The sequence below is a fragment of the Lineus longissimus genome, chromosome 2, assembly GCF_910592395.1.
Source record: "Lineus longissimus chromosome 2, tnLinLong1.2, whole genome shotgun sequence".
Classification (NCBI taxonomy): Eukaryota; Metazoa; Nemertea; class Pilidiophora; order Heteronemertea; family Lineidae; genus Lineus; species Lineus longissimus.
The window spans coordinates 14,801,162-14,828,693 of record NC_088309.1 but is presented as its reverse complement, the minus strand read 5'-3'; the positions used below and the strand labels follow the sequence as shown (position 1 = coordinate 14,828,693).

At 41.9% G+C, this 27,532-nt stretch overlaps 1 protein-coding gene across 1 annotated transcript; it reads right to left on the bottom strand.

The window, feature by feature from the left end:
• Positions 1 to 5,481: 5,481 nt before the first annotated feature.
• Positions 5,482 to 26,205, bottom strand: LOC135483691 (uncharacterized). The gene is made up of 4 exons (XM_064764686.1): positions 26,194 to 26,205; positions 22,816 to 22,896; positions 7,234 to 7,323; positions 5,482 to 6,553 (listed from the first exon to the last, which is right to left on the bottom strand). The coding sequence occupies exon 4, from the start codon at positions 6,357 to 6,359 to the stop codon at positions 5,919 to 5,921; it is 441 nt and encodes a 146-aa protein (XP_064620756.1). The 5' UTR covers positions 6,360 to 6,553; positions 7,234 to 7,323; positions 22,816 to 22,896; positions 26,194 to 26,205; the 3' UTR covers positions 5,482 to 5,918.
• Between the last annotated feature and the right edge of the window lie 1,327 nt (positions 26,206 to 27,532).

Genomic DNA, 27,532 nt, shown 5'->3' with positions numbered 1-27,532 from the left:
AATGAAATATGCCTTTTCCCAAGCATTTGAGATGTCTTGACTAACATAACCAAGTTTCATCAAAAATGAACTTGATTTGAGCGAGCTATTAACGTTTTAAAATTTTGTCCGATACGGACAACCTACCTTATATTTCGTCTTCAAATTCTTTACAGACTGTCTTCAAGTTAAGCTCATTAACTCGTAGAATTCTTTATCGAATGGTACCGAATCTTCGACAAATCACCAGTGGTCTACAGTCAATCTGAAATAGGAATTTGAAACAATTTTAATTCATGAGAAATATTCAAAAATTTCAATATTTGGGAAAAAAGTTGTCTTTTTAAAGGATGTTCCAAGGTTGTGACAGTGGTATCATGATGAAAATGTCAAAATTTCAAATCGAACAATATTAACTTTGTCTGAAATTTGAAAAACAACAAATATATGATGCATTATAAGCATGGAAAGCTTGTTAGTAAGGTGTGAAATGAGAAAAAGATTAACCCATATGTTATCTCCCTGTCTGTCACATCCAAGTCTGACACTTCCACAACAGCAACCATTGTCATCGCCATTGTCCTATCAACATCCACCCTTTTGTAATCTCTTGTCCTTTCTTGTGTATTTTCAGTCTGTTGAAGGAAGCATCCCGAAATAGACATCTCCTAGGAGTACGATTTTAAGCAAAGAAAGACAAGTTACGAAAAGACAAGATGAGGACAAAGGCGAGGAGATTGATAGGAAAACGGGGTTCTCCAAGGCGCGCTAGGGCATCGAATGCAGCAACGAGAACAATGTTCAAGAGCGGACACGTGCGGAGTGGAGGTGTCGAGGTGGTGAGCGACGACGAACGAGAAGTAGGCCTACAACCCGCATGGAGACGACTCACGCCCCAGGAGTACGGACAGGTCACAACGATGGGACACGACGGCAAAAGACACATACCGGATATTAATAACCGTACTGCCAAGAATGTCAACTTACTACGGGTCAACATGACAGAAGACACTGATGATGAGATGGAGATACCAGATGAGACCATGGAGCATGATCACGAGAGTTTCACTGTTCAGACAACCAAACTGATGGATGTGCTCAACGACGTTAACAGGGCCCATAGCGAATATCACGTGAACTGTCAGCCGATATTCAAATATGGAGAGGTACGTAAGCAGGGGGTGTGTTGTTCAGTCACTGTGGTGTGTAATGAAATGGCCAGGGCCATTGTGCTCACCTCATGTGGAGGAAAGATGGATAAAGAGCATGGTATTGTGTCATGTAGTGTTAGGTTTGATGTAGGTCCAAGCAATTACAATTTCCCAAACATGGCCAATTTACAGTACATTCGACCTCTGTGACCTTGAAAAGTAGGTCAAATCAAAGAAGACCCGGGTGACACATTGAATGGTTGTTAGAATTAGATGTACCTATGATATAAAATTGGTGCCAATCGGGCAAGTCATTACTAGGAATAATGGCATTTTGAAGAATTTAGGATTTGGCCCCCTCCCTGGAGGCCAAACGGCAAATCAGATCGCACCAAACTTCGGTACCTGAGATAACCTGACCAAGGGGTACATGTGTACTTAATTTGTGATCAATAGTCATTGCAGTTAAGGAACGTGCCATAGTTACGGCCTGACGGCGAATTTACGCCATTTGACCTCTGTGACCTTGACAAGAAGGTCAAATTAAAAACCTGTGTGGCATATACTGTATGGTGGTTAGATGTACCCATGATATCAAATTGGTGGCAATCGGACAAGAAGTTAAGGAATTATCACATTTTTAAGGTTTTTGGATTTTGCCCCCTGGTGGTCAAGTGGTGAATCATATTGGACCAAACTTCGGTCCCTGAGATCACCTGACTAAGGGGTAAATGTGTACCATATTTTCACTTTTAACGTTTGGCCCCCTGGTGGCCAAACCATGAAACGAATCGGACCGAAACTTGGTCTCCAAGGTGTCATTACATAAGGGTATATGTGTACCAAGTTTCAACTCAATAGCTCTAACAGTTACGAAACGTGCCCTGCTAACGGATGACGGACGACGACGACGACGACAACGACGACGACGACGACGACGACGACGGACGACGACGACGACGGACGACGGACGCCACGGTATGGGATAAGCTCACCTCTGCTAAGAGGTGAGCTAAAAACTGTGGTTTTGATTCGAAATTGTATAAACTTTTTGAGGACATAGACACTGGCAAGCGCGGACGAAAAGCCGCTCTTCCAAATGTTGCATTACAGATTGCGTTGCAGGACACAATGATTGGCAACGAGAGTATGAGTTACATACTGAGCATGATGGGAATCCCACCCCCCTGTAGGAGTATCATGCAAAAGCAGGCAAATAAAGTTGGTGAAGAAACAGTTAAAATGAATGTGGCCGATATGGCAGACATACGCGAGAACTTGAAAAGGATACTGCGCCTAAGAAATCAGGACGACACAGGAATCAATGTCCAAGCTGATGGACGCTATAATAGTTTACACCTCACTTCGAGGAACAAGATGGGCCGTTGTGCGAGCACAATGACTGGATTATGTGTTGAAAATGTGACAGATGAACACAAAATCATTGACATTGAGGTTAAAACAAAACTCTGCTGGATAGGGGCTGCAATGCGGGCGAAAGGTTTTGAAGTTAAATGTGGTGCCACTGGCACAAACGTTGACGAACGACACTCGAAGTGCACGGCTAACTTTCCTGAGGCAGATGCATTCAGAGAATATGATCTTGGGGTTGCATTTGCCGAGACTTTTGAGAAACAGGGCCTACATGTAGAACATTTGACTACAGATGGTGATTCCAGTTCATTCAAAGGGTTAACTGATGCAACAAAAAAGCTCTTCGGCGGCTTATTCACGGTGAAGCATCAACTTGACTCTATACATTTGCATCAAGCCCAGACGCGTGCAGGACATAGAGCTGAATTCAGTAAAGGTATGTTCCCGGGACGTACTGCAGAGGAGAGAACACTGCTAAAAACAACGTTTCTGAATGATCTTAGGGTAAGGTCATCCAAGATTTTGCAATCTCTATTCAAGCGCTGCAACGGTGATCTCGACAGGATCATGGGATACCTGTATGACACTGTTGCCTGTGTTGTGAACTGTTATGGTGGTGACTGCACTGGTTGTCCACAGAACGAATTCTCACTGTGCTCAGGCACAACTGGTTCTTGGTGGCACAAATCAACACGGTGGTCATCTTACGGTGAGATTCCCAAGTTTAAAATGACAGTGATTGACAAGAACTTGGTACATCTCGTTTTGGAGGTATGCCTTAGTAAAGGAGCGTTGCAACAGCTGAGTCTTGGCGTGACAACCCAGGGGGTTGAGTCCAAGAATCGAGGTCTGTCGGCCAGCGATCCTAAGATTGTGACCAGGAGCAGGAACTCAACCCCTCGTATCCATTCAGCAGCCCACAGAATGAACCATAACATAGCCGAGAGCGGGCGACGGAAACTAAAGTGGTTCAACATCGAAGTCGATACTTGTTGCAGAAACTATGACCACTCCTACTTTCGGCGATCCTTCAAGATCCAACCAGCCACCAAGACATCCAAGAGGTTGCCATCACGGTAAGAAAACTTTCAAATGTCAATTCAATATAATGATATTTTCTTTCAACTTCAACATATAGCTTAGCAGGAAAAATGCATTTAGGGCGGTTGCCATGGCCTGCACAGACTTTCTTGGCATTGCACCTTTTTCTACTTTGATTGACCCTTCCTCTTTCTATTGTCAAGTGCTCGACTTTCACGCACAGAGGATTATGACAAAGATGACTTATATGATAACCTGCGCCAGTTTTGAACTTCAATTCATCATGGTCACACAAAAACATTGCACGGTGTGCAGTCATTGTGACCGGCTTATCCAAAAAACTTACTTTAACAAACCCGTATGTTACCCCCCTCTTTTTTTGTTTAGCCCCCTCCCAATTCAAACAAAAACCATCACTAATAGTCTTTGCTAACATTCTCGCTCGTAATTCAGATACTTTTCTCTTGAATTCACCAGCTGAAATAAAAAAATTAGTGAAAGCTTGGTACCCCCTCCACCCAGCGTGCTCTGTGCCCGACACCTCCCAAAATGAAAATAACATGCAAAACAATCAACACTCTCATTACTATTCACAATTGATGATTGTTATGAAACATATCTAGCCCAAAAAAGTAGAAAAATTTGAAATTATTTGAAATTTTTTGAAAATTTCAATTTTTGGCATTTTCACTTAAAAGCCCTGTAGGACAGGGGGGGTTAAATTTGAGAATTTTCTTTTTTTTCACATTTTCCAATTTCCATGATATGTCCACACATTCTCAACACATTTCAGCCAATTCAAACGGTTTTTGTGGATTTCAGAGCTCATTTACTATTTTTGACCTGTAACCCAAAACCCTCTAAATAGAGACAAGACCACAATTGATTTTCCAAGCCATTTCCAGTTATTTCAAATGCCCGCCATCAAAGAATGCGTGGAGCTGTGAAACTGAAATTCGGATATGATATACGGTTTAGTCTTGCGAGTAACTGGTGCGATTTAAATTGGTGATTGACCACGGAAATGTTTTTTAAAATTGACAAGTTTGACACAAGTGGACATTTTTACCCATTTCGGCCATTTTCACTCGAAATTTGAACCACCCCCCTATGGCCAGGTTGTCAAAATTCAAAATTATTTTTTCACCAAACAATTTATTTATATCTGTAGACTTGCAACAGCAAATATTTTTTCAATACCTCTCCAAATATGTACTTGAGAGTAAAAAACATGCACTCGTCTAATAGATAGGCCTCGACCCTCCAACCTATGAATATTCATTAGTGGTCTTGTCTCCCATTAAGGGTTTGCTATAGGCACCGCCATTTTGGCTAGCGCTTGAAATCTTGGGGCAATTAGAACTCATTCAAAATGAAGTGAATTCAAATTTCAAGGATGGTATGCAGTTCTTTGTTTTCCAGGGAACTGCACCCCAGCCTTGTAATTGGGATTAACTGCATTTTGAATGAGTTCTAGTTGCTCCAAGATTTCAAGCTCTATCCAAAATGGCGGTGCCTATAGCAAACCCTTAAATTGAAAAAAATTTGATTAGTCAACTTTTACGCTCTACGTAGTACCCTGTACTGAGAGGCTTGGTAGGTGCTAAAATAACAAAACATGCACTTTTCTTCAATTCATGAGTTGAAAATGAAACTTGGCACATTTGAAGCTATGTACAAAATAAATTATCACAGCATTTCATCAAGATTCCTCTAGAAATAAGCATTACAAAGGAGAAAATCCGTAAATTAATGCATTGCGTCAATGTACAGGAATAAATTAAAAAAACTGTTTTGTTACCATGGTACCATGGTTACTGAAATGTGTACTGAAAAATCCTCCTGGGCCCAAAATCAGATTAAAAGCTGACATGCATCCAACTCCACTTGAAACATGATAAGACACCCAGTGACAGGTCTCACTTGACTGCACAAACAACAAGTTCATTGACGAGACAGGTCACAGATGAGAAGAAGAAAATGAAAAATATTATTCCCTGAACGGGTTTGAACTTAAGACCTTCTGTCCTTGATCCCTACAGTCTTACCCACTGGGCCATGAAGCCGTTGTCGAATATGGACAGGTGGTTTTTGCCATATGTACCATTTTTAGTTTCAAAGTGATCATGTAAATTGCCCATTGACAAAGTAAAACCAAGATTCTTTAACGGCTGATAACGAGACAACCTGCGATGACTGATAAGGTTTTTATGCATGTATGTCAGATTTAAGAAAAAAACAAACTTGGGAGAAAATGGCCCCAGTAGTACACAGTGAACCAAAAAGACAGTGTGACCATTTTATGATGCACAATGATAACACAGACTCAGAATCAATGGGCTCCTGTTTACCTAATCACTTAATATTGATGATTTAATCATCTTCCCCTTCTGCCTCTGGCTCAACTATACTAGTATCAATCTGTTCAATCCATTTTTCCAGTTCACTGTTTTCTTCAATTTCAACTTCAACTTCAGCCTCATAAGCATTGGCATCGTCCACCATTTCATCCAGCTCCACCACAGAAAATACATCTCCTAACCTGAGGGAAGTTGTTTTGCGTGTCTGAGAATATGACTGGAAGTCTGGAATGATAGGGACAATACTACCACAGGACTGCTGTAATAAGGAGAACTCCCGCTCTACAGACACAATCTTTGAAGATATCAAACTCATTTTTCCTTGCATCAACTTGCAATGCGATTTGGAGGTCACTCGTGCTAATGTTTCGGTTAAGTGATTGTGCCTCTCACAGAAAACCTTAGCAACATTCAGGATTTCTTTACTGACTAACGAGATTTCTTCTTCCGCCATCTCCTTCAGGCACAGTGTTTCCTCCGCATGACGATATCCTCGGGCATCAGGCCCTATTAAGAACTCACAACTGACGGCTTTTTCGAAGGTTAGAGTCGAATCAAACTTCTTGGTTAGATCATCCAAATACTTTCTGATCTGCGCATTTGTCCTTGCTATGCTTCGTTGCAACTTGATTGCAACTGCCTGGCCATCTTAAAAAAGAGAAAATTAGCAAGGATCAGCATATCAGTATCATTTTACAGAAGTAACATCCCTTTATGGAACTTTGGCAGTATTTCCGAATCCACTAACAGTCACACATCCGCCATCGTATGGTGTCTTATTTGCCCTGGCACTCAGTTACAAAGGACCATGTTTCTCAGTCTCATCTGACGAACAGCTAGGAGAGTAAGAAATTTTGGTTCCTAGAACCTAGAACCTAGAACCCCCAACAATACATCAGAAGAGAAAGTTGATAGGTGAGGACCACTGGCCCTGTGCTATGCAGCACATGAATAATGATATAAGTGTAAAGAAGTTTGCGGTTTGAGTGGAAAAAAGTCACAGCGTTTCTTGATGTCAGAAACTGCTGAGCTGATAAGAACACTACTTCTACTCCAGCACTATGCACATGTAAAACATTGTGCCTATTGCGTGGTAGCCAGCAATGTTAACCACCAGGCTCCTCTAAGGACAACAATGATGATCAATTGTTTTAATGTATTTTTGTTTTTACCCAAGCTGTAAATAAAGTCTTTATAAATAGTAGATTGACACCTTTCTTGTTGAAAGGAGTAGCTAATCCATAGAAGATTGAGGGGGAATCACAAATACCACTGTATTCATTGGCTGCCGGTGTTGTAAGAGCCTGATTGACCCAAATGAAATGTACCTGCATACTTCTTCTTTGTTTCAAGGAGAATTTTCCTTTCACTACAATGCTTATGAAGTAGGTGTAGAGTCTTCTCTTTCCCGGACAGAGCTGAAACAAAAAAGGAGACATGCATTTTTTTGACATACATGTACATGTACATGAAAGTCAGTTCACCAGTCGTTGGCTTGCTTGTTTTGACATTTATTTGATATCATTGTCAACACAGCTATCTGGTTAAGAAGGTTTGGACTTGAGCCTTCCAATGACTTGCCCCATTTGGGAATATGCCCAGGTTCGGAAAATTTAAATTACATCAAAGTTTCTCCTATACACTGTACAATGTTTCATTAGTTTTCATTTTGGCAAAATACACTCACGCATAGCAATATACATACCCTGGTTTGTTGAAAGCCGATTAGCCTCCCTCAAGCTATGGTCTCGTACATCAGTGACAGACAATGAAATATAAAAGAAGTGCATATTCAACTGAAATACTTTAGAACATCATCTTCACTGACTTCAGGTTACCATCAGGCCCGCCCTCTTTGAACCTTCACACAACCAGCCAGTGAGAGACTACAACCCATAATTCAATAGTGTTGGATGAATTTCAACAGTCAACTCAGGAAAGCTGGTTGATCATAGTTGATGTGCAAGATGAGGAGGTCAACAGAGGGTAAAATGAACATTTATACATTATGATGTTGGGAATAATGAAAGCAAGCTAATGCATGGTGAACGACCTCTGATACTGCTCTACATGTCTATTATATCAGCTTCATAAGTGCAATGCATTGGCCAATTCTTTTTGTAGAATAGCACAACTTAAGAAATAAGAAAGGTCAGATGTACCTTGCATAACTCTGAGTAGGGATGACAATTCCTCACCAGCAGCTGCCAACTTATCCTTAGCCCTGTCAATCTTTGTGCGAAGGAAAGTGCCTGCAAAAATTATATATCATCTACATGAACCTGAAGTTTCCGGTTTATTAAACCCCCATCTGGGAAGGTGGAAAAGCAGGCCACCTCACAAACTCCCAATATGTGCCAAAAGCAGGACTTCCCAAAATGCAAAATATCCTTCATACCCAAGTTGAATGGTGCAAAACCCATCTGGTCCAATACTGTTGTGTGGATAGAAGTACATGTACACAGTGTTATTCAAGTCTTTTGTGGAAAAGAAACAGACTTGAATGGATTTTTTTGGAAGACAACATGGTAGAAGGTCAGATCACAGCCAGTGTTGGGCATGACACATCTTTTACTCATAACAATAACATACATGTACAATCCTGGTAAAAATTCACCAGAAATATGCTTTTTCTTTCTAAGGTGGGCACTTTTGTGACACACACAAACAGCTGAGGGCTTGTGAACCTATCAACACTTATATTTGATGGGATAACATTTCTTACCAATTTTCAGCTGTTTCCTGTTTGCATAGTGTATGAGAGCATCAGTCAGCGTATCAATGCGATGGCTGGGTGTCATCTCTTTGGTAATTTTTGAAAAGCTCCGGAGATAGGACCACAGTCTTTCTAGACTTTCACCATCTGTCAGACCAAAACCAGGGAGCCTTCGTGGGCTGTAACGCACCTTGAAAAGTAAAATATGAAGGATGGAAAAGGACTTGCCATGTTGATCAGTTTATTACTGGATATCTGGGGGTTTCAGTGGAGAGCAGAGAAATTATACACTTTGTCATCATTTGTGCTTTTAATATAATGCTCCTAACACCAAGGTCTGCACCAGCGGGTGCTTCAATTGCGCTCGTGCCTTAGGCTTCTGCATTCACATGGTAACCTTCCTCTTCGACGGAGCCTGGCGTCCTGATTGCTCACACAATTTACACCAAATTAGGGCGTTTAAAAAGCTGATGACTTAGATCAAGTGGATACAAATTGATTTCTTCCATATTGAAATGGTTTAAGGAAAAGATACCGAAAAACCCTACATGTAGTGTTCTCAAGAGAAATTTGAAATAATGAAAATGGGAAACTTAATAGAACATCATGCTGTCAGATGAGGTCCAGTCAGAAAGCCAACTTGCTGTTTATGGAGGGAGGAACAGCAGGTGATTTGTGGTTGATGAGAGTAAAACTGAAAAAACATTCTTACCTGGCAATCACACTTGTGTCCGTAGGCATGGAAAATGGGAATTGCCATTTTCACAGCATCAAGAGAAATATCACTGTGGTGTTTCTGAAAAGATCATTACTCATAATAGATCTTGCTGATGGCATACATGGAGATGAGTGACAAATTCCCAACCCTTCCACAAAAGCATCAAATCCTATCAGTATTTCAACCCACGAAGGGGTAACAAGTTTTTATATCGAGGTACATCAATTTTCAAACCTATGGAGAACTTTTTGACATCCTGAGAATCTAAGATGATTTCAAGTCAATTCATGGTTGTGTAATAACATATTAACATGGAGGTTTAAAAATGAATCAGAACGGAACAAAGTGGATACGTGTATGGTATCTTTCAAACATGCTGAAATTGATATATGCAGGTACATGGATGCAATGTTTATCAAACTTGTCAACAACACACCTTTATGTAACTTTCAAACATGCACGAAATGTCACACATGAAGGAAATATCTGATGTACCATACTTTTCCATTAGCTGCTGCAGGAGATAAACTGGGTAGGAAAGCCTGAAAAGTTGATAAGAGGATACAAAACGCTTTATAACAGTTTCGTATAAATGCACATGACTCATTGTAAAAATTTAGTAGCACCGTTTACACAAATGATGTTTCAAATGATTCTACCATCCTTTTTCAGAACTACATGTAAGATGTCTGGACGACTAGTTGTCGTATTGCCTCGACTCTTGAGATCTCAAAAATAAGGCTTTGGTAGTAATGCCAGTTAGTGTAATGCAATTTATAGTACTTTGCCTCAATAGATGTTACTCCTGGTGTCAGGTTAAACTCAAGAGTAATGAAATGGCCAGGGCCATTGTGCTCACCTCTTGTGAAGGGAAGATGGATGAAGCATTAGCATGGTTTTAAATGTAAGAAAGAAATGAAGTAATGTTTTACAATGAAATTACATGAGAGATAAAATAATGCGTAAGTTGAATTTAATTGAGGTGACTACAGGTATGACAAAGCAGAGTAGACAATTTTGTGATCTGACCAGTAATCGTTAAAACAGCAGCAGAACAAAAGCTTGAAGCAGCAAAACATGCAAGGCATGCCTACCAAAAGAACAAATAAGCAATTCCATGCAACAAGTCATCAGCATTAACACACCTTTTTTAAAAAAAGTCCTTTGGTTTACAGATGACCCATTATGGAAATGCTTAGGAATAGGATAATTATGTTGTTTGCTTGTGTCTAGTACAAGAAACAACCATCATCTGAAATTCCTAGGGTTCTGTAGAGGTTAATTAATCCTGCATTAACCTAGGCTTAGACTATGACATCCCACTTAGCAGCATTTCAAGGCACCCTTAGGGGAGAGTCCACTATTAACATTTGGGGCCCTGCTGGCCAAACTGAGAATCAGAAAAAGACTGCAGTTTAGTCTAAGAGTATAGGGGTACATTCGTACCAAGTTAGGGATCTGTAGCTAAAGCAGTGACAAAACGTGCCGTCATTGTAAAATGGCGGTGCCATAGGAAAACTTTGACCTCTGTGACCTTGAGAAGTAGGTCAAATCAAAAACCCACATTTATGAAATGTATCCTTGCTAGGAGTACCTACCATAAAAATGTTATGAAAATCAGACCACTATTAAACGAGCAATCCGGGTGGCCAAACTGAGAATTTTTCAAGATGCCCACCTGGCACCCATATTGGCTATCACATTTGATAAAAAATCAAGGATTTAGTAGAGTACATAGATATACATCCAGATCAAATTTGGTTGCAATCCGATCATTAGTTTCGGAGTAATAGTACTGTGTTTATTTTTCAAGACAGATTCATGCACGGATTCAAATTTTAGCACAAATGATGAGTGGTGAAAACCGCGAAGTATAAGATGATAATAGTGGTATTCAGCATATTAGAATTACAGTGGACCCCCCTCATCTGACAAAATATGTGAGAGACATAAATTAGGTACCAAATTAATTTCTATATCATTTTTAACCTGTGTAAACAAGACACCTTTATCAAGACAGCATTTAGTCACAGGGGTGCCTTAAAAGAGAGGGTTTGTGGTTCATGTAAACTCACCGTTCGCCATGTTTCAAGCTGAACATCATTTGCGGGAAGTCATGCCTGCACGAAGCCCCAAACACTGCAGTTTCGTCTAGTTTGTAATACCTTCCCTTTGAACGTATATTACTGCCAGCTTTGAATTCATTGCAGTCCTAAAAATAAGAACAAAGAACTGTGAATGCATGCAGGGCAAAAAAAGAATATGGTATTTTCAAAACATGAGTACCAGACAGGTACAGCATGAGCCACATAACTTGAATGTACATATTTGTATGATATTTAGTGGAAAAACACCATTTCAGCACATCGTCAACGAAACAGAAAAAAAGGTATCTTTACAGAAAAAGGCCAAAAATGAGGCCAATGGCATTATTGATGGATGACACTGAAAATTAAGCGATTTTTAGGATTCTATGGGCAGTTTCCATGCCTCAAAAATTGAGAGAAAGTGGCAGAGTCAGGCAGGAGGATTGACAATCAATACTCACAACATCTTTGTTTGGCTCAGAAATGTCACTGGACCTCACAAATTTATCCACCTCATCTTGGTCAAGGAAGTATAAGCCTTCGTGTTTTGGTTTTGCCACGCTTTCACCAGAAGTTTTCTTCCTAACCAGACCAAAATTGGCATCCATTGAAAGAATTCTTGGATATTCATCCTTCTGCAAACAAAACAAAGTTTTTGAAAAATACTTATAATGTGAACTAATATATTTACAGGAATGTATTTTAAGTTGATTTCTTGATGAAATAACCAATGGATCACAATTAACTTGTTTCTTTGATCCAGTAATAATATCATCCATACAGGTCCGTACAAACATTGGAAGTATATTTTGTCAGGGCAACACTAAAACTGTGCTATGCTATTCTGTTGTTGTACAGGTAGGGACAGTTCCTCGCCTGTAAATTGTGAGAAACAGCGACACAGACAGGTTGGAGGAGGGTGGGTCGACAGATACAGCACTGTTCAGCTCAGAAACTACACTGGACCTCACATATTTATCCACCTTTACTGGTTCCAATTCTGCAGGACAAAACTAGAGACCACCTTTTAATGTCATGTAAATCATATGTCATCACAAGATTGTATTAAGTAGTCAGCTGCACAAAGGTGCATCATTTTTAAAATCAGGTGCCTGAGTGTCTTCAGTGACTCCACATGGTATGATGTCTTTCTTTGGAGTATATTTTTTGGTGCCAAATAGTTTGTCCCCAACGCCTGATTTAAATGCCAGTTTAATACTTCATGTGGTTATATTTCTGCTAAAAAAGTGGGTCAGTTTTGATTGATCTCACAGGTCAAGGCATTCCTAACAATTTTTGAAGCTGTCAAATGACCCTTTAATCATACAATACCTGTGGGCATGCTGGGCATTCAAACAGCCGCTCACTAAAATTGGGGCTGATGCCTGATAATGTATTCATCTGATGCACGAAGTACCGGTATTCTTCAAAGGATTCGTTGATTAGCACCTTGTACACATCTTGAAGAATCTGTGAAGAAGGAAAACATGTGAACATAAAAACCTGTTTGAACTACCGATTGTTCACATGTACACACTTCCATAAAAGTCTTTGCCGCTGATGGAATAATGGTCCTCAACAGAATATCCATAATTAGAATTTCATATGTAGGCTGAAGCTTGTGAATAAGGATAAATTATGTCTGTGTACTTCACAAAATTTACTAGCTACTCTCCAAAGAGGAGTAGGAAAATAATGCAAGCCAGTCATGTGAAATGTCGTACTCGAGCTAAATATTTTTAAGGGTTTTGAAAAGGCATTTTGGTTATTCTTTCACTTCCAGTTTAACATATGTCACAAATTTTCAAGGCATCACTTACTGGGTTATCTGTAACAACAAAAGGGTGATAGATTAGCTTCAGTGCTTCGCAAAAATCCATCACAGGTACAGGAACCTGAAGGTACAACACCCGCAGCATTTCCATGATATGGAAGTCGAAGCACATCTTTGGTTTCTTAGGTGATGACGGCCAAAAGTGGTGCCTTATCAGGGTTGTTGCCTCTTCCTCACAGGGACAGAATTGACATTTGGCTTTATGATGTCTGCCTGAAATAATCGTTATTACAAGGTCACGAATACTACAGAACCAAGGCGAACCAAGGCTGACCTATTGACTATATTTTATTTAGGTTACCACTTGCTGCTGGGAAACGGTAAGAAATCATAACTTCAAAGATTTATGACCACTATTTTAATTTGTCAGTAGAAGTAAGACTAATTACATGTATATCATTATATGTAAAAACGCTCATTGGTCTTAGGCAATGTTCAAGACCAGAGTGAACAATTACATCACTTGAAAGATCCTACTACTGTAAAAACTGAAACTTCTGCAGCTAAATGATATTCACTATACATGTATATTAGATGAGAATACCTTTGGCATCAACAACTATTATATCTCGGAAGTAGGTGTGACTGCAATGCGGATGTACGAAGGAATCTATAATCACATCATCAGGAGAGAAGGGTACCCATGCGTTAATCTGAAAGAGCAAAATAATTCACAACATGAACAACAATGAGAGGCAAGGTGGTGTGAAATAAATGTTACTTTGGCAACACTTTCCATCACTGGCATAAATGAACTCAAATTTCCGAGTAACTCCAACCTGATTCATAATAATAATGACACATGATAATGAGATATGTCACCCAGGCTTAACACTTCATAAGGTTTTAAACAATTCATCCTTGGTGTCTGGGGATTCATTACAGTTGTAATGCTGTGACAAAACTTGTCTAGTTGATATTTTGGTGCCCCCAATACACTGAGATTCTGATTTAAATATAGTGATGAACTATGTTACATGTATTACCAATAAAGGTATTACCTACCCTCCAAATATACATCATGTGAAAATACTGAAACAAGTGAGCTTTCCTGATGCACTCAAGGCAAAGAAATGTTCTGGGAGAACAGTCGCTGCAGTGGTATATATCAGCTGAGGAAATCCCACAGTTATCACACTGTTCAGAAGGTGCAAGACTCTCATGAAATGCAGTTAATAAACTGGTCCTCAACGCAGTCCAACTTTCATTTTGATTGTACTTGGCCTTACGGTATCGCCCAGTGGCGTTGGCAGATGATTTTTGACCTAGAAATAAAAAAGAAGAAAATAACAATCACTGTCATGACTGTCAATCAGACAATAGTAGAGCGCCTATTGTGGCTTTTATTTAGGTTCTGTTAAGCCCGGCTGACATAAAAAGTAATGGGGGCCAGTTGTTTGAATTGTATAATATTAAAATATAACAAAACGTAGAAGATTCAGCAGGGCCACTGTTTGAATTAATACATTTGTTGCGTGTTGTGTCTTCGGCTGGCCGCACGGCGAGCCTGGGAGTTGTGTTTTGAGGTCAATAAAACTTATAGAGTTCTTCCTGTTTTCGTCCAGATTAATGCACAATTACTCATTGTGGAGGACCAGAAGTCGGCTCCGCAACATGGTGGCAGCGAGGTGAAAAGACTCAAGCTTCCCGAGAAATGATAGACTGTATAATTATTGCGTTAATCTAAAGTAGTCTGGGTTGAAACCGGTCTCGGAAATCCTGCCGGTAAACTACACGTGTGTGACTGTACTGTGTAGCGTGTACATTGACTCTGTACGATACTGTACACTCGGGTGTACACTGCCGCTCAAACGACGTTTGTAACTAGAACTTTGAAATGGCACGTCCTGTCCAGGGGATAAGGCCCCCAAACCCTCCTGATTTTAAAGATGTATCTAGCATCGCAGAGAACTGGAGAATTTTTAGGCAGAAATGGACAAATTATGCCATAATTACAAACTTGGCTGCTCAGGACAGGCCCTATCGTGTTGCCCTGCTACTACACACGATCGGGGACGATGGTCTTCGTATCCACAATGGATTCAAGTTCGATACCCCGGATAATGAGCGGACTGTGGCAGAAATTCTTACGAAATTCAACGTTTATGCTATTGGCGAAGTGAATGAAACCTATGAACGTTTCCTATTCAACCAACGGATGCAAACGGGGGATGAAACATTCGAGTCATTCCTATCTGACATACGGAATAAAATCAAAACCTGTAACTATCATGCTGACTCTGTCGATTCAATTCTCCGGGACCGTATTGTGCTTGGCATACATGACCGCGAGACACAGAAACTCCTGCTGAGGGAGAGGAATTTAACATTGGAAACGTCTATCAATATCTGCAAGGCGGCAGAAAATGCAACGGTGCAGGGGAAAGCCCTCGGCACAGACTTAGATGGTACTAGCGCTGCAAGTGTCAAGCGTGTTAAGGACAGAAACTCGTGGCCTAAAAAGCCTCTAGGTGGGGCTACCTCAAAAGTGCCAAAGGCCCAATATGGGGCAGCTGCAGTTCCGACTAGGGAATGCAAGTTCTGTGGTCGGGAACACCCTATGCGAAAAACGGATTGCCCTGCCTGGGGCAAAACGTGCAGTCAGTGTCATGGCGAGAATCACTTCCGGGCAAAATGCAAAAAACCTGGTGTGGTCAAAATGGTTAGTGCTGATGCTGATGATGATGATGAAAATGACGATTATTGGATGGCCAATGTCATGACTGGTAAACGCAAACGAGATATTCTTACCGCCAAAATGGAGGTCAATGGAACTCACCTCCACTTTCAACTGGATAGTGGGGCTGAAGTTAACACCATTTGCCAGAGGTTCGTAAAAAAGGAACAGGTAAAAGACACCCCCCAGCGGCTCGTGATGTGGAACAACACGAAGGTACAGCCACTAGGGGAAGCCACACTACCGGTCATAAACGTTCGCAATAAGCTACGATATCTGGTGAAATTTGTGGTGGTGCCTAACAGTCTCAGTTGTTTGTTAGGCCTCGATACCATTCGCGCGATGGAACTCATTACCGTCAATGCTGACAAATTTATTGCACAAGTAAAGAAACAGGAACTTGGTGATCTAGGTGAGGCACATCTGTGTGTGGACACGGACGTCAAGCCACGTGCTTTGCCTTGCAAGAACGTACCCGTCGCTATCAATGGGGATGTAAAGCTTGAACTTGAGCGTTTAGTGGAGATGGGTGTCCTCCAGGGGGTTACTGAACCTACGCCATGGGTTAGTCAAATGGCAGTTGTTCGGAAACCCAATGGAAAACTTAGAATCTGTATTGACCCTCAGGCATTGAACGTTGCCCTAATGAGGGAACATTACAAGTTACCTACTGTTGATGATGTGTTACCCATGCTTCATGACGCAAAAGTGTTCAGCAAATTAGATGTCAAAAATGCATTCTGGCACATTAGGTTAGATGAGGCGTCTAGCTTACTAACTACGATGATTACTCCATTTGGACGTTTCCGCTGGACTCGTCTTCCTTTTGGGCTCAAAGTATCCAGTGAAATCTTCCAGCGCAAACTTACAGAAGCTCTCAGCGGACTTGACGGTGTTTTTACGATTGCGGATGATATCATAGCTGCTGGGTGTGGCAAAACGAAGAGTGCTGCACTCGAGGACAATGACTCTAAGCTTGAAAAGTTGTATCAGAGATGTGATGAGCGTCACATCATCTTGAATAATGATAAAAAGGAAGTAGGCAAACCAGAAATTAGATTTCATGGACACCTTTTTACAGAGGAGGGTGTTAAAGCAGATGACTCAAAAGTGGAGGCAATCATGAGGATGCCTAACCCCACTGATCTTCCAGGTGTAAAACGTTTCTGTGGCATGGTCCAGTACATGGCACGATTTTTACCTAACTTATCCGCTGATCTTGAACCTATACGCGCCCTCACCCGCAAAGAGACCGCGTGGAACTGGTCGGGTGATTGTGACAAGGCTATGGACACTGTAAAGAAGAAACTCTCAGAGACTCCAGTTTTAGCCTATTTCGATACCAACAAGGATGTCATGCTACAGGTTGATAGTAGCAAGGATGGTGTTGGTGCGGTACTCCTACAGGATGGCCGACCTGTGGAGTATGCGTCACGCTCGCTGTCCTCGGCAGAGCGAAACTGGGCGCAAATCGAAAAGGAGCTGCTTGCCGTGGTGTATGGTCTGGAAAGATTCGATCAATATACTTATGGGACCAAGGTGGTCGTAGAAAATGATCACAAACCTCTCTATTCGATTCTTCGCAAGCCACTCAGCCAAGCCCCAAAGCGTCTGCAAGCGCTGATGATGCGAATTCATCGATATGACGTTGATTTTCGTTTTCTGAAAGGTTCCGAGTTGATAATTGCAGACACGCTGAGCCGAGCATATCTGGATGTGCCAGATACCACAACCCGCATATTAAACGTGAAATCTGCCTATACCATGTCTGATGCCAGACTTGAGGAAGTTCGCAAAGCTACAGACAATGACAATGCTCTAAAAACCCTTGAATCCCTGATTCTGAAGGGGTGGCCAGAGTATAAACACTTGGTACCTTCAGACGTGAGGGTATACTTTGACTTCAGAGACACTCTTAGTTGTGACAACGGGATCATCTTAAAAGGCGAGGCTATTCTCATTCCTAGTTCACTCAGGCAGGATATCAAACAGCGTTTGCATTCAGCACATCTTGGCTATAATAGCATGGTAAGGCGTGCTCGTCGTCTCGTATTCTGGCCTGGTCTCGCTCAGGACATAAAACAGTTGGTGGCCTCATGTGAGCCGTGTCAGGCGCTGAGGGCCAGAAACCCCAAGGAACCGTTGTTACCTCAAGATGATGGACGAGGCCCCTGGGATAAAGTGGCCAGTGACATCTTTGAAATCGAAGGACAGCGATATCTGGTCACCATTGACTGTTACTCCAACTTTTTGGAAGTTGATCCTTTGCCGTCTATGACTAGTGGTCGTGTGATTGCGATACTAAAGAAACATTTCTCGCGCTACGGCATTCCGAGGATTCTCATAACTGATCCGGGATCTCAACTTACGTCCGGTGATTTTCGAGAGTTTACCAAGAACTGGGGAATCACTCATGTGGAAAGTTCACCGGGGCACCATAGTGCTAATGGCAAGGCGGAGGCGGCCGTTAAAGTCGCCAAACACCTGTTGATCAAAACTCGCAAAAGTGGGACTGACCCAAATTTGGCATTACTCGAGTTGCGCAATACTCCTAGGGAAGACACCGGTCGTAGTCCTGCGGAGATGTTATTTGGGCATTCTACTCGTTCAGTGATTCCGTATATTCAGCAAAAGCCTAGTGGTGGAGATTCAGTTTCTCTAAATCCGAGGAGGGAAAGACGGAAGGAGCGAATGAGACAGTCTCATGATAAAAAAGCATGTGAATTACGTAGGCTCCCAGTTGGGCAAGTCGTGTATTTTGAGTACAGGGAAAGAGAGCGTTGGATTCTGGGTACAATAGTGGGCGTACTTGGGAATCGCACTTATGAAGTTGAGGGGAGAACCGGTGGTAAATATCGGAGAAATAGGGTACAAATGCGGCCTACTGCGGTAAAATTGCCATTACGACCAAGTGGTCTTCACAATCCAAATGTTCTTTTTCCTAATGCTCCACAACAGGTGTTGGATTTGCCAGAGAGCACTCCTGATAATTTGCCTCAAAATCAAAGTGTCAATCATGCTCCACAAAATGCCACTCCGCCGGTTGTTGAAAACTCTTCTCTAGACTATAATCATGGCCAATTGTCTGGTCCGAAGCCGACGGACACTGTGCCTACTCCTCCAAGACGCACAAGCACTAGAATCCATGTTGCGCCACAATATTTGAAAGACTATGTGAGAAAATAGACCATGTTCAGGATTATGATGTTTGAATCTGACTCCAAAACATACCTGTCTTTATGAACAGTCTGGAGTTGACATTGTCTCTATTATTGTTGTGTCACTGTGTTTGTGAGCTTGGAGGCAAGTGCGTCAAAAGTTTTCATAGTTATATTTGCAGTTTACAGCATATAAGTGTAATTAGCCCGTTAGTTTTAGAGGATTCATCAAAGTTGTATTTTGGTAGCGTTTTAAGTTTATAGTTAACACAAGTTGGTTTTGGTTGCTAATAAGTTGTACCTGTCGAGTGTTTGTGTAATCGCGTTCGAGATTATTCTTATTATCTTAAGAAGGGGGGATGTTGCGTGTTGTGTCTTCGGCTGGCCGCACGGCGAGCCTGGGAGTTGTGTTTTGAGGTCAATAAAACTTATAGAGTTCTTCCTGTTTTCGTCCAGATTAATGCACAATTACTCATTGTGGAGGACCAGAAGTCGGCTCCGCAACAACATTATCGTCTTCTGTCCAAGTAGAAGACCCGCTAGTGCTATGAGAAAGTTCTGACCATGTCTCTCAGTCTCATCAGAAAAAATTGTTTTTATATCATTCATATCATTAGGCTAATACCACAGACATGACAGAGCAACTAAATTAAAACCTAACAGAAAATGATCTGATGATAAATCAACTAGAAAATACAAGGTATTTTAGTTAGTATCAGTGTGAAACACTAAAGACTGAGTCAACAGGAGTGAATCCTGCCACTTGGAATAAAGATTCAAAAGTTCAGCATTTTGCCACTAGTGAAATGTGGTCTTTACTTTTCTTCAAGAAAGGTGATGTTGCATTTACGGTTCAGTGTGAATGATGCGCACTATCTGAATGAGATCTTAACCAACAACAAACACAGAACTTACAGTGGATTGAGTAGTTTATAGATGATGAGCCAAACTCATTTGACACCTGAAGGGGCAGGACATCGTACAGATTGCCATTCAGATGCTGCACTGGAACCGGTACTGAAGAACTAGTGCTAGTAACAGTCACATGTCCTGGGGGGCGGTAAGGAAGACTTTGCGTCTTCAAGTGATTTCCTTTACCCGCTACTTGATACTTAAAAGAAATTCGACCTTTCTTCATTTCAACACCTGAAATAGCAAAGATTTAGAATTCTATGACGTAAATAGACATCATCGTTTGAACCCTATCATTGAAACCTCAACTCTGTTTGTTTCATGCGTAATTAGTGGGCCTATACCAGTCTGCACCATCCCTGTTTTCAGAGAATTATTTTACCAATATAAACATTGTGGATGTCCGGACATACTGTAGTCGGAGCCCACATGGCCAAACCATGAAATAGGCCGAGTTCAGAGTTTGAATGCGACTTCCTCATTGGTGGATCGTTAAATTATTCACAGGGGGGACACAGACGGACTTGTGGGTAATCTAAAACGTACCGCCAGCCTTTCTGCCATCTGCTTATAGTTGTACATGTACTGAAATCCAGTTTGGTAGAAGGCCTCTAGCATGTCTAGCTTACCTAATGCCACTGCCAGCCATGATGTCCAGCCCCAGGGCATGGCCCATTGTCACGGATGGCGGCCGGCCATGGCATGGCTGATGCAGGGGCTACTAGGGTAGGCTAGATTAGAATCAAGAATGGCTAGGGCCTACCCACCCTTGACCCTAGGCCTAAGAGCTAGGCCCAAGCCTCATTATATAGCTCATGCCGTCATGGAAGTATTTAATTATAATTGTTATGGACTTATTGTGACAACAGCATGGTCCATCATGGTGGTGGTAGGCTAGCCAACACCATAGCAGTCATAGGCCTAGCCTACACGTATTGGACATGTTATGTTGCATGTGTTGTGTAGTGTGTATACTGTAGGCCTGGTGTAAAATGCTTGCCCTAGGCCTACTCATAACTGAAAAGTTGAGTTGAGTCGAGAGAGAGTGCTTGCTAGAATCAGGCTATAGCCTACTGCATGCATAGATCGTATTCATACCTTTAAAATATACCAATCGATCAACTCAAATTCCTCCAAAAACATGATTTTCCAAAATTAATATTGCAATGGCCAAATTGGCGCCAAATGCATGTGCATGAGTTTCGCGGTAGAGCGGAGCAATCAAACCTCGGTTATAGTTCCAGCGCTAGAGTCTAGAGAGACTGGCTAGTGATTGGCCAGTAGTGGTAATACGTACACTGACCACAGAGACTGGGCAGGAGTACCTAAACTCTGAGTATACAACCCTGTTACCGATCCCTTGTGGTCCTGGTAGCTGATCGCTCGGGCGCGCGGGCGGGCGCGCGATGGCTGGACGAGAGGTGACGGGGGGGGGGGGGGGGGGGGGGGGCATGTGGCTGGTGTCTAGAAGCCGTTTAAATGTCCTAGGATTAGGATTGAATGTCCGGGAAACAAAGGATTCTTTAATTCGCTATATACTATAAGCTATTGACGGTCGTGGTCTCTATAGAGCCATGTGAGCGAGCATAATACAATAGGTCCAGACACTTTTTCCAGGGGACATTTTCTACTTCTACACCGGCTGTGAACAGCATCTACATTGACATAGCCCTTGTGCGCGTGTGGCCGGTGGGTGGGTGCCGGGGTGGGTGGGGAAGTAAAAAGGGGTCCGGCCTTTTAGGTTTTTGACGGGCACGTTTAGGGCTGGCCGCCGCGCCAAAAGGCCGACGCCCGCCCGCCAACCCTTGTCGAAGGGGACGCGTCGACGGCCGAGAGGGTCGTCAAACCAACCGTTGGGTGATTAGGCAAGGGGAATCTGCAGCGTAGGCCTTACGTGCTACTGGCTGGCTGGTCCTGGGCAGGCCCCAGCCTACCGCATCATCTCGGAATTAGCGGGCGAGAGTTTGGCGTTACTGATTAGGCCTACTGCACACTAGGACACTTTTTCCAGGGGGGCAATTTTTACTTCTACACCGGCAGTCAGGTGTCGTCTTCTACTAATGAGGCTGCACTTGGGGCCTAAAGAGACAAAAGAAGACGTCTTATCCACACGTGTAACAGGCACTGTCGTATCCAAGCCGGGGATCCAAGCCCTCCAAAGATGAGACCGCATATGCGAGACACAACGCAAACAAGAGGCCCAAGGGCCTGGCGCTCAGCTGAAATGGATAGGTGAAGGCAAGGGCCAAGTGTGTGTCGGTACCGTTATTATGAGGCAACGTGAAGCTATAACGTCTAGCACGCAGAAGTGCTGGTGCGAAGACCTTCTTGCTATATCAGTGCATGCTGAAGTACTGAGTTGACGTCACCCTGCTATATGACGTTGCCGTTGCAGTAGTGGGGTGTGTGATGACGTCAAGGAGTTGTGTGGTGACGTCAAAGAGTGGAGTCCTTGTCTTCATGCAGCGTAGGTGGAACTAATAACATGCACATGGACACAAGGTACATAATTATTACAGTGTATTTTGTGAGGTGGGGCCTGGTGCTTTACAATGGTCAAATGAACCGACTGTTGTCTGGACATTGATGAAGTGGATGCAGCCAAATGTTTGGGACGGTCTTTTTTGTATGTGAAGAAAAGAAGATAAAGAGTTGGTTAACAAAATGAACTTTATTGGTGTGACAGATATTTGATGCCTTTCGGCAGATATTTGAAGCGCCTTGCGGCAGATATTTGTTGCCTTGCGGCAGATATTTGATAACGCTCTCCGGGAATGGAAAGCAGTAAAACGAGTAAGCACACCTTACTCTGAATGTGGGAACAGCAAGTGCTTTCCTGGACTTGAAATGTGCCAACGACTCCTCTTGCAATAACCAACAACAGTAAATCTGTAAAAAAAGAGAAGAGAAATTAACACAGACTGAATAACAAGAGGCCCAAGGGCCTGGCGCTCAGCTGAGTTAATATCATTAATATCTTCCCGGTGTTTAGTTCATTATGCATGAAAATGGCATGCTCCATGGTATTTGATATCCTTTTGCGTTCACTACGGTACCAATGTTTTTGGTTGACATAATTATGCCACTGTTCATTCCTCAATCCTGACCATAATTCGGGTGAAATCATCGTATGAAAATATTTTTACCGAAACATGAAGTTTATGCCATGAATGAGGATACTCATTCTCGTTTACAAGTACGAAGTATTTTCCCGCGAATATTCAAAACTGCTTGGCTCCTTGCCAGTTAAATAACATGTGACTATACACAAAATAGAAAACTTTGATGGAAATTGTAAATCATTTTTTATCTATCAGGGGAAACAAGCTGATGATGATCAAATAAATCATTCATGAGAAATCGTTTTGTTGCTGAAGCTTGCATGACGAAGTTCATGCTAAACCTTTTCTTGTGCTCTACTGCGCCACCGTAGTTTTCTATTTAGACCAGCGATGACGTCATTTCTGGTGATTCCCTACGTTGTCCAATGAGCGCTTTTTAAAATGTGCCATTTGGTATCGTACAGTATGCAATGTATTTTTTCAGCGCTGCCAGTTGCCGAACAGAATGCCGTAGCTCCCTCAATTTCCAATCAATTTTTATGGGAGTGACATTATTGTATTGCTTAGAATGTCTACTTTTTACTCATGAAAGAATCGTAGAACTAAAACATAATAGGCGAACAGAATCATGCCGATTCACTGCACATACTGTGGGAATTCTCCACTTCAAAATACATCGGCGATGTCATCGCGAACAGAGCATGCACTTCCGATATCGTTTTCACAGAAATGTGGCCAAATTTTCAAGAACTAATTTCTGAATTTAGTCCCTAAAGACCTTATGACTACCACTGAAACGAACTAGTGATAATATCGCCTACCAGACTACTTTTTAAGCAGAAAATTGGATACTTGAGTGTCATTGAGCTCCAAGATTATTGCACATGGCGTAAACAACATGCCGCCATTTTGTCTCCGCTTCGGTATTTCGTACGCCGCTTATAATGCACCTTCTCAATTAAAACCAACATAATAAGGCCTTACATCGTTGATTGAATAGGAACACCACACAAAACACAATAAAGTGGGGGTACAATCGATTACGAAGCTGAAGTGAACAGTGGTATTCCTGGAGCCACTGCTTTTGTTGTGTAGCTGCCATGTTTTGAGAACTGGCAAATAGGAGACTTCATTGATGGCTGACGTCATCGGGCGGGAATTTGAATCGGCAGAAATAATTAAAAGGCAGGTAGCGCCCTCTCCTGTTAAAATTTTGAACTTTTTCTCAATAAAATAGATTTTCAAGAATTTTATCTTAATATTAGAGCATATTTCGACTAATTCTGCTGCTCCTAGGCCAATATAGGCCAGTTTCCTTCATGCACTCTCGCTCGCAGGAAGTAGGTCGAATGGCGACAAATTTTGTTTTGAAAGTAGAGTTTGACCAGAAGTATCCAGAAATGCAAAATTGAAGTCTCTAGGTCTTACGGTTACAAAATGTGCACCATGGGTTTAACGGACGGATGGATGGATGGATGGATGGACAGACGGACGCCACTGAACAACTTATTTGACAAGCTCGGCTGACTTAGTCAGCTGAGCTAAAAAAGGGTGACATAGACGGGGAAATGTACACCACCGGATACAGTCTGTGCTTGACCAGGCATACTTGACTTGCCAAACTCAGCTCGACGCCGAACTGCAGCGCCACTCGCGGACAAAGATAAAACAACTCGACATTTTTTTCACCGGTTTTCTCGCTGCGCATGCGTACCAGTGTCATCTTTTGTTGATTTCCGCTGGTACGCATGCGCAGCGAGAAAACCGGTGAAAAAAATGTCGAGTTGTTCTATCTTTGTCCGCGAGTGGCGCTGCAGTTCGGCGTCGAGCTGAGTTTGGCAAGTCAAGAATTAGTCTCACAGACTGAACCATAGTGAGCCGAGAGCTGGGCTTAAAGATGAGCGAGTGGTGTACTACATTTTGAAAATTGTCTATCGTCTACGACATGTGACAGAACAGGATCTAGTGGACTTAATGATGAGGTTCTATCAAATAAGGTGTCCATCAATTGAATCATGAGGGCCTGTTGAGTTATCCTCTTAGGCTATCGTTTTTGTCTTTTTTTACAGCCAACAGTACAACCATGCACAGCGCAGTGTACAGACAGTACAGGATTGCAAACCAAAAACATGAGCATTGCTGCCTAACGAAACTGCAGTGGAATTCATACTACGATGTCATAATGTGACTTTCAAAATAATTTTTTTCACGGCCAATGACCAGACAGGGAGAAAACAAACGTAAATGGCGAGATTTGTTGCAAAATTGCCAACCACAACAACTCAGGGACCGTAGCCAATATGGCCGACGGCGAATTCTCCGGTCGCTCGCGCAGTCCATAAACAAGCATCAATTTTACCAACTCTGGGTGCAAGCTTGGTCATCAAAGTTACAGAACTGTTAGAAATACATCTAAACAACATAAATATACAGTTAAAAGTGCATAAAAATCCCGTTTCAACCTCCGGGCGCTACCTTTTTTTCTCCGCCAGACTTTGGGCCCTACCGGTCGTTATTTAGTGCGACCGCCACCAGAGTGTTTATCAAGATCTTTCGCCGTTTTAATTGCGCGTTTTAGGCAGATTAATCAATTATTACATGCATGCATTATATATCCCCGAAATGATAACTGCGTAGGCTATTTGAAACTAAGTTCAGATATTATTTTCGATCTTTGAACTGAATTAAGGCGAGTGATTCTTGACACCCGGTCGACAAATCAGGACTTGCAAAATTCACGTGAGATCGCTTGCATCATCGGCACGTTTGAAAGCCGAATTTCACAAATTCCACAAATATTTATCACATACTATATGTATCACCACAAAGGTAACTCTCTAGACTATTTGAAACCAAGTTCAGATACTTATTTTCACAAAGATTCGAAGCTATGCAAGCGATTTTTCAGTGGTAGAGATCGACGGAAACAAATTTCTCGCTCTAAAATGACATGAGACGAGCACCAACTTTCGCTAATTTGTGCACAAAATTTCCGCAATATTATAAAAAACTATCGATAAATCTGAACTATATAGACTCTTTGCAGTACCTTCACAAATTTCAGGTACATGGTCATGTTGATTAAAAGAGTATGAACCGATTGAACATGAGAAAGTTCAGTCACCTTCATTGAAGCAGCGACTACCGCCATTTTTAAATGGTGGCATCTCTTCTATCGATCGGCCAATCAGCAGCACTGCTTGCAAAAAAGTTGAGCCACCGCCAAATTTGAAATCGCCAAAATTCAGTCAATGTGCCTGCAGCGCCAACTGGCGGTGAAAACTATATTAATTCCATTAAAAGTAAAAAATGAAAAAAATTTAAAAATATTCAGCCATATTTGAAATCAATATTTGCTCTGTGGACCGAGGTAAAAAGGGAAAGAAATCTAAACGCGAAATGACCTCATTCTCTTAATATAGGTCGGATCGCGCTGATTTTTCGTTTTTTGAGTTCACCTTGGGCAACTCCTAATTTAGCACCGTCAACGAAGTGGCTAGGCCTTCCCGGTCAGAAATGTCCAATTTTGTCCACAGATGGGTCCCTAGATGGATTGGATGGATGGATGGATTGCAGGACGGACACCATTTGAACAGCTATTCTACTAGCTCCGCTGACTTTGTCAGCTGAGCTAAAAAAGTAAACAAATATAGATGGTTGAACGACGAGAATAAGTTATCGTACTAACTTCGCGATTCGACAAAAGGGTGCGATCACAGTAAGGTATCGCACCAACAAAACATTCGATGATCAAGGCTAAAATGTTATCGCGGCCGTATACTAGATGTCTAATAGACGCGCAGATCAGCGTTAACAATGCTAACATCTTACCAGTGTATAACGTTTAACAACAGCAGAATGGGGTGCAAGTTCAGTATCTTGAATCGTCTCCTATGTATTTCCTTGAACAATATAGACCTACCTTTCCTTGAGTCTGTGGATGGTATGGCCTGCCCCTTATTATCTTTACATTAAGTCTATCGGCTAGTTTGATTACCATCTTCTTGAATTCTCCTCCATTGTCGCTATGTATAATTTTTGGGGCTCCATGCTCAATGAAAATGTTGTATAGCATTTCGGCAACTCCTTGTGAATTTTTATCCCTTAGGGACCTCAAACAAAGGTACCTAGAAAAAATGTCCACTACGGAGAGAACATAGCAGAATTGTTCACCTTCTATCTCTACTGGAATGTTCGCAAAGTTCACTAGATCAATCTGAACTCGGCTCATTATAGCACTAGCCAATACTGGCTTTAATGGGGCCTTATTGTTGAACGTGGGTTTCCTCTGCTGATGTTCTTTCAGTTTGTCAAGGTGTCTTCGGACAATCCTTTCCCCTAAAGCACAAAATTTCCTCGAAATAATCTTTGAAAGTTTTCTAGCTCCCGAGCCTTTATATGTAAAGAAATAGTACTTTATGATTTCGTGAACTTCAGATTTCTTGGGGACGATTCTTCGCCTC

What these genes read in the sequence shown, in the direction of transcription:
- LOC135483691 (XM_064764686.1), bottom strand. Translation starts at nt 6,359, where the DNA reads ATGGCGGAAGAAGAAATCTCGTTAGTCAGTAAAGAAATCCTGAATGTT.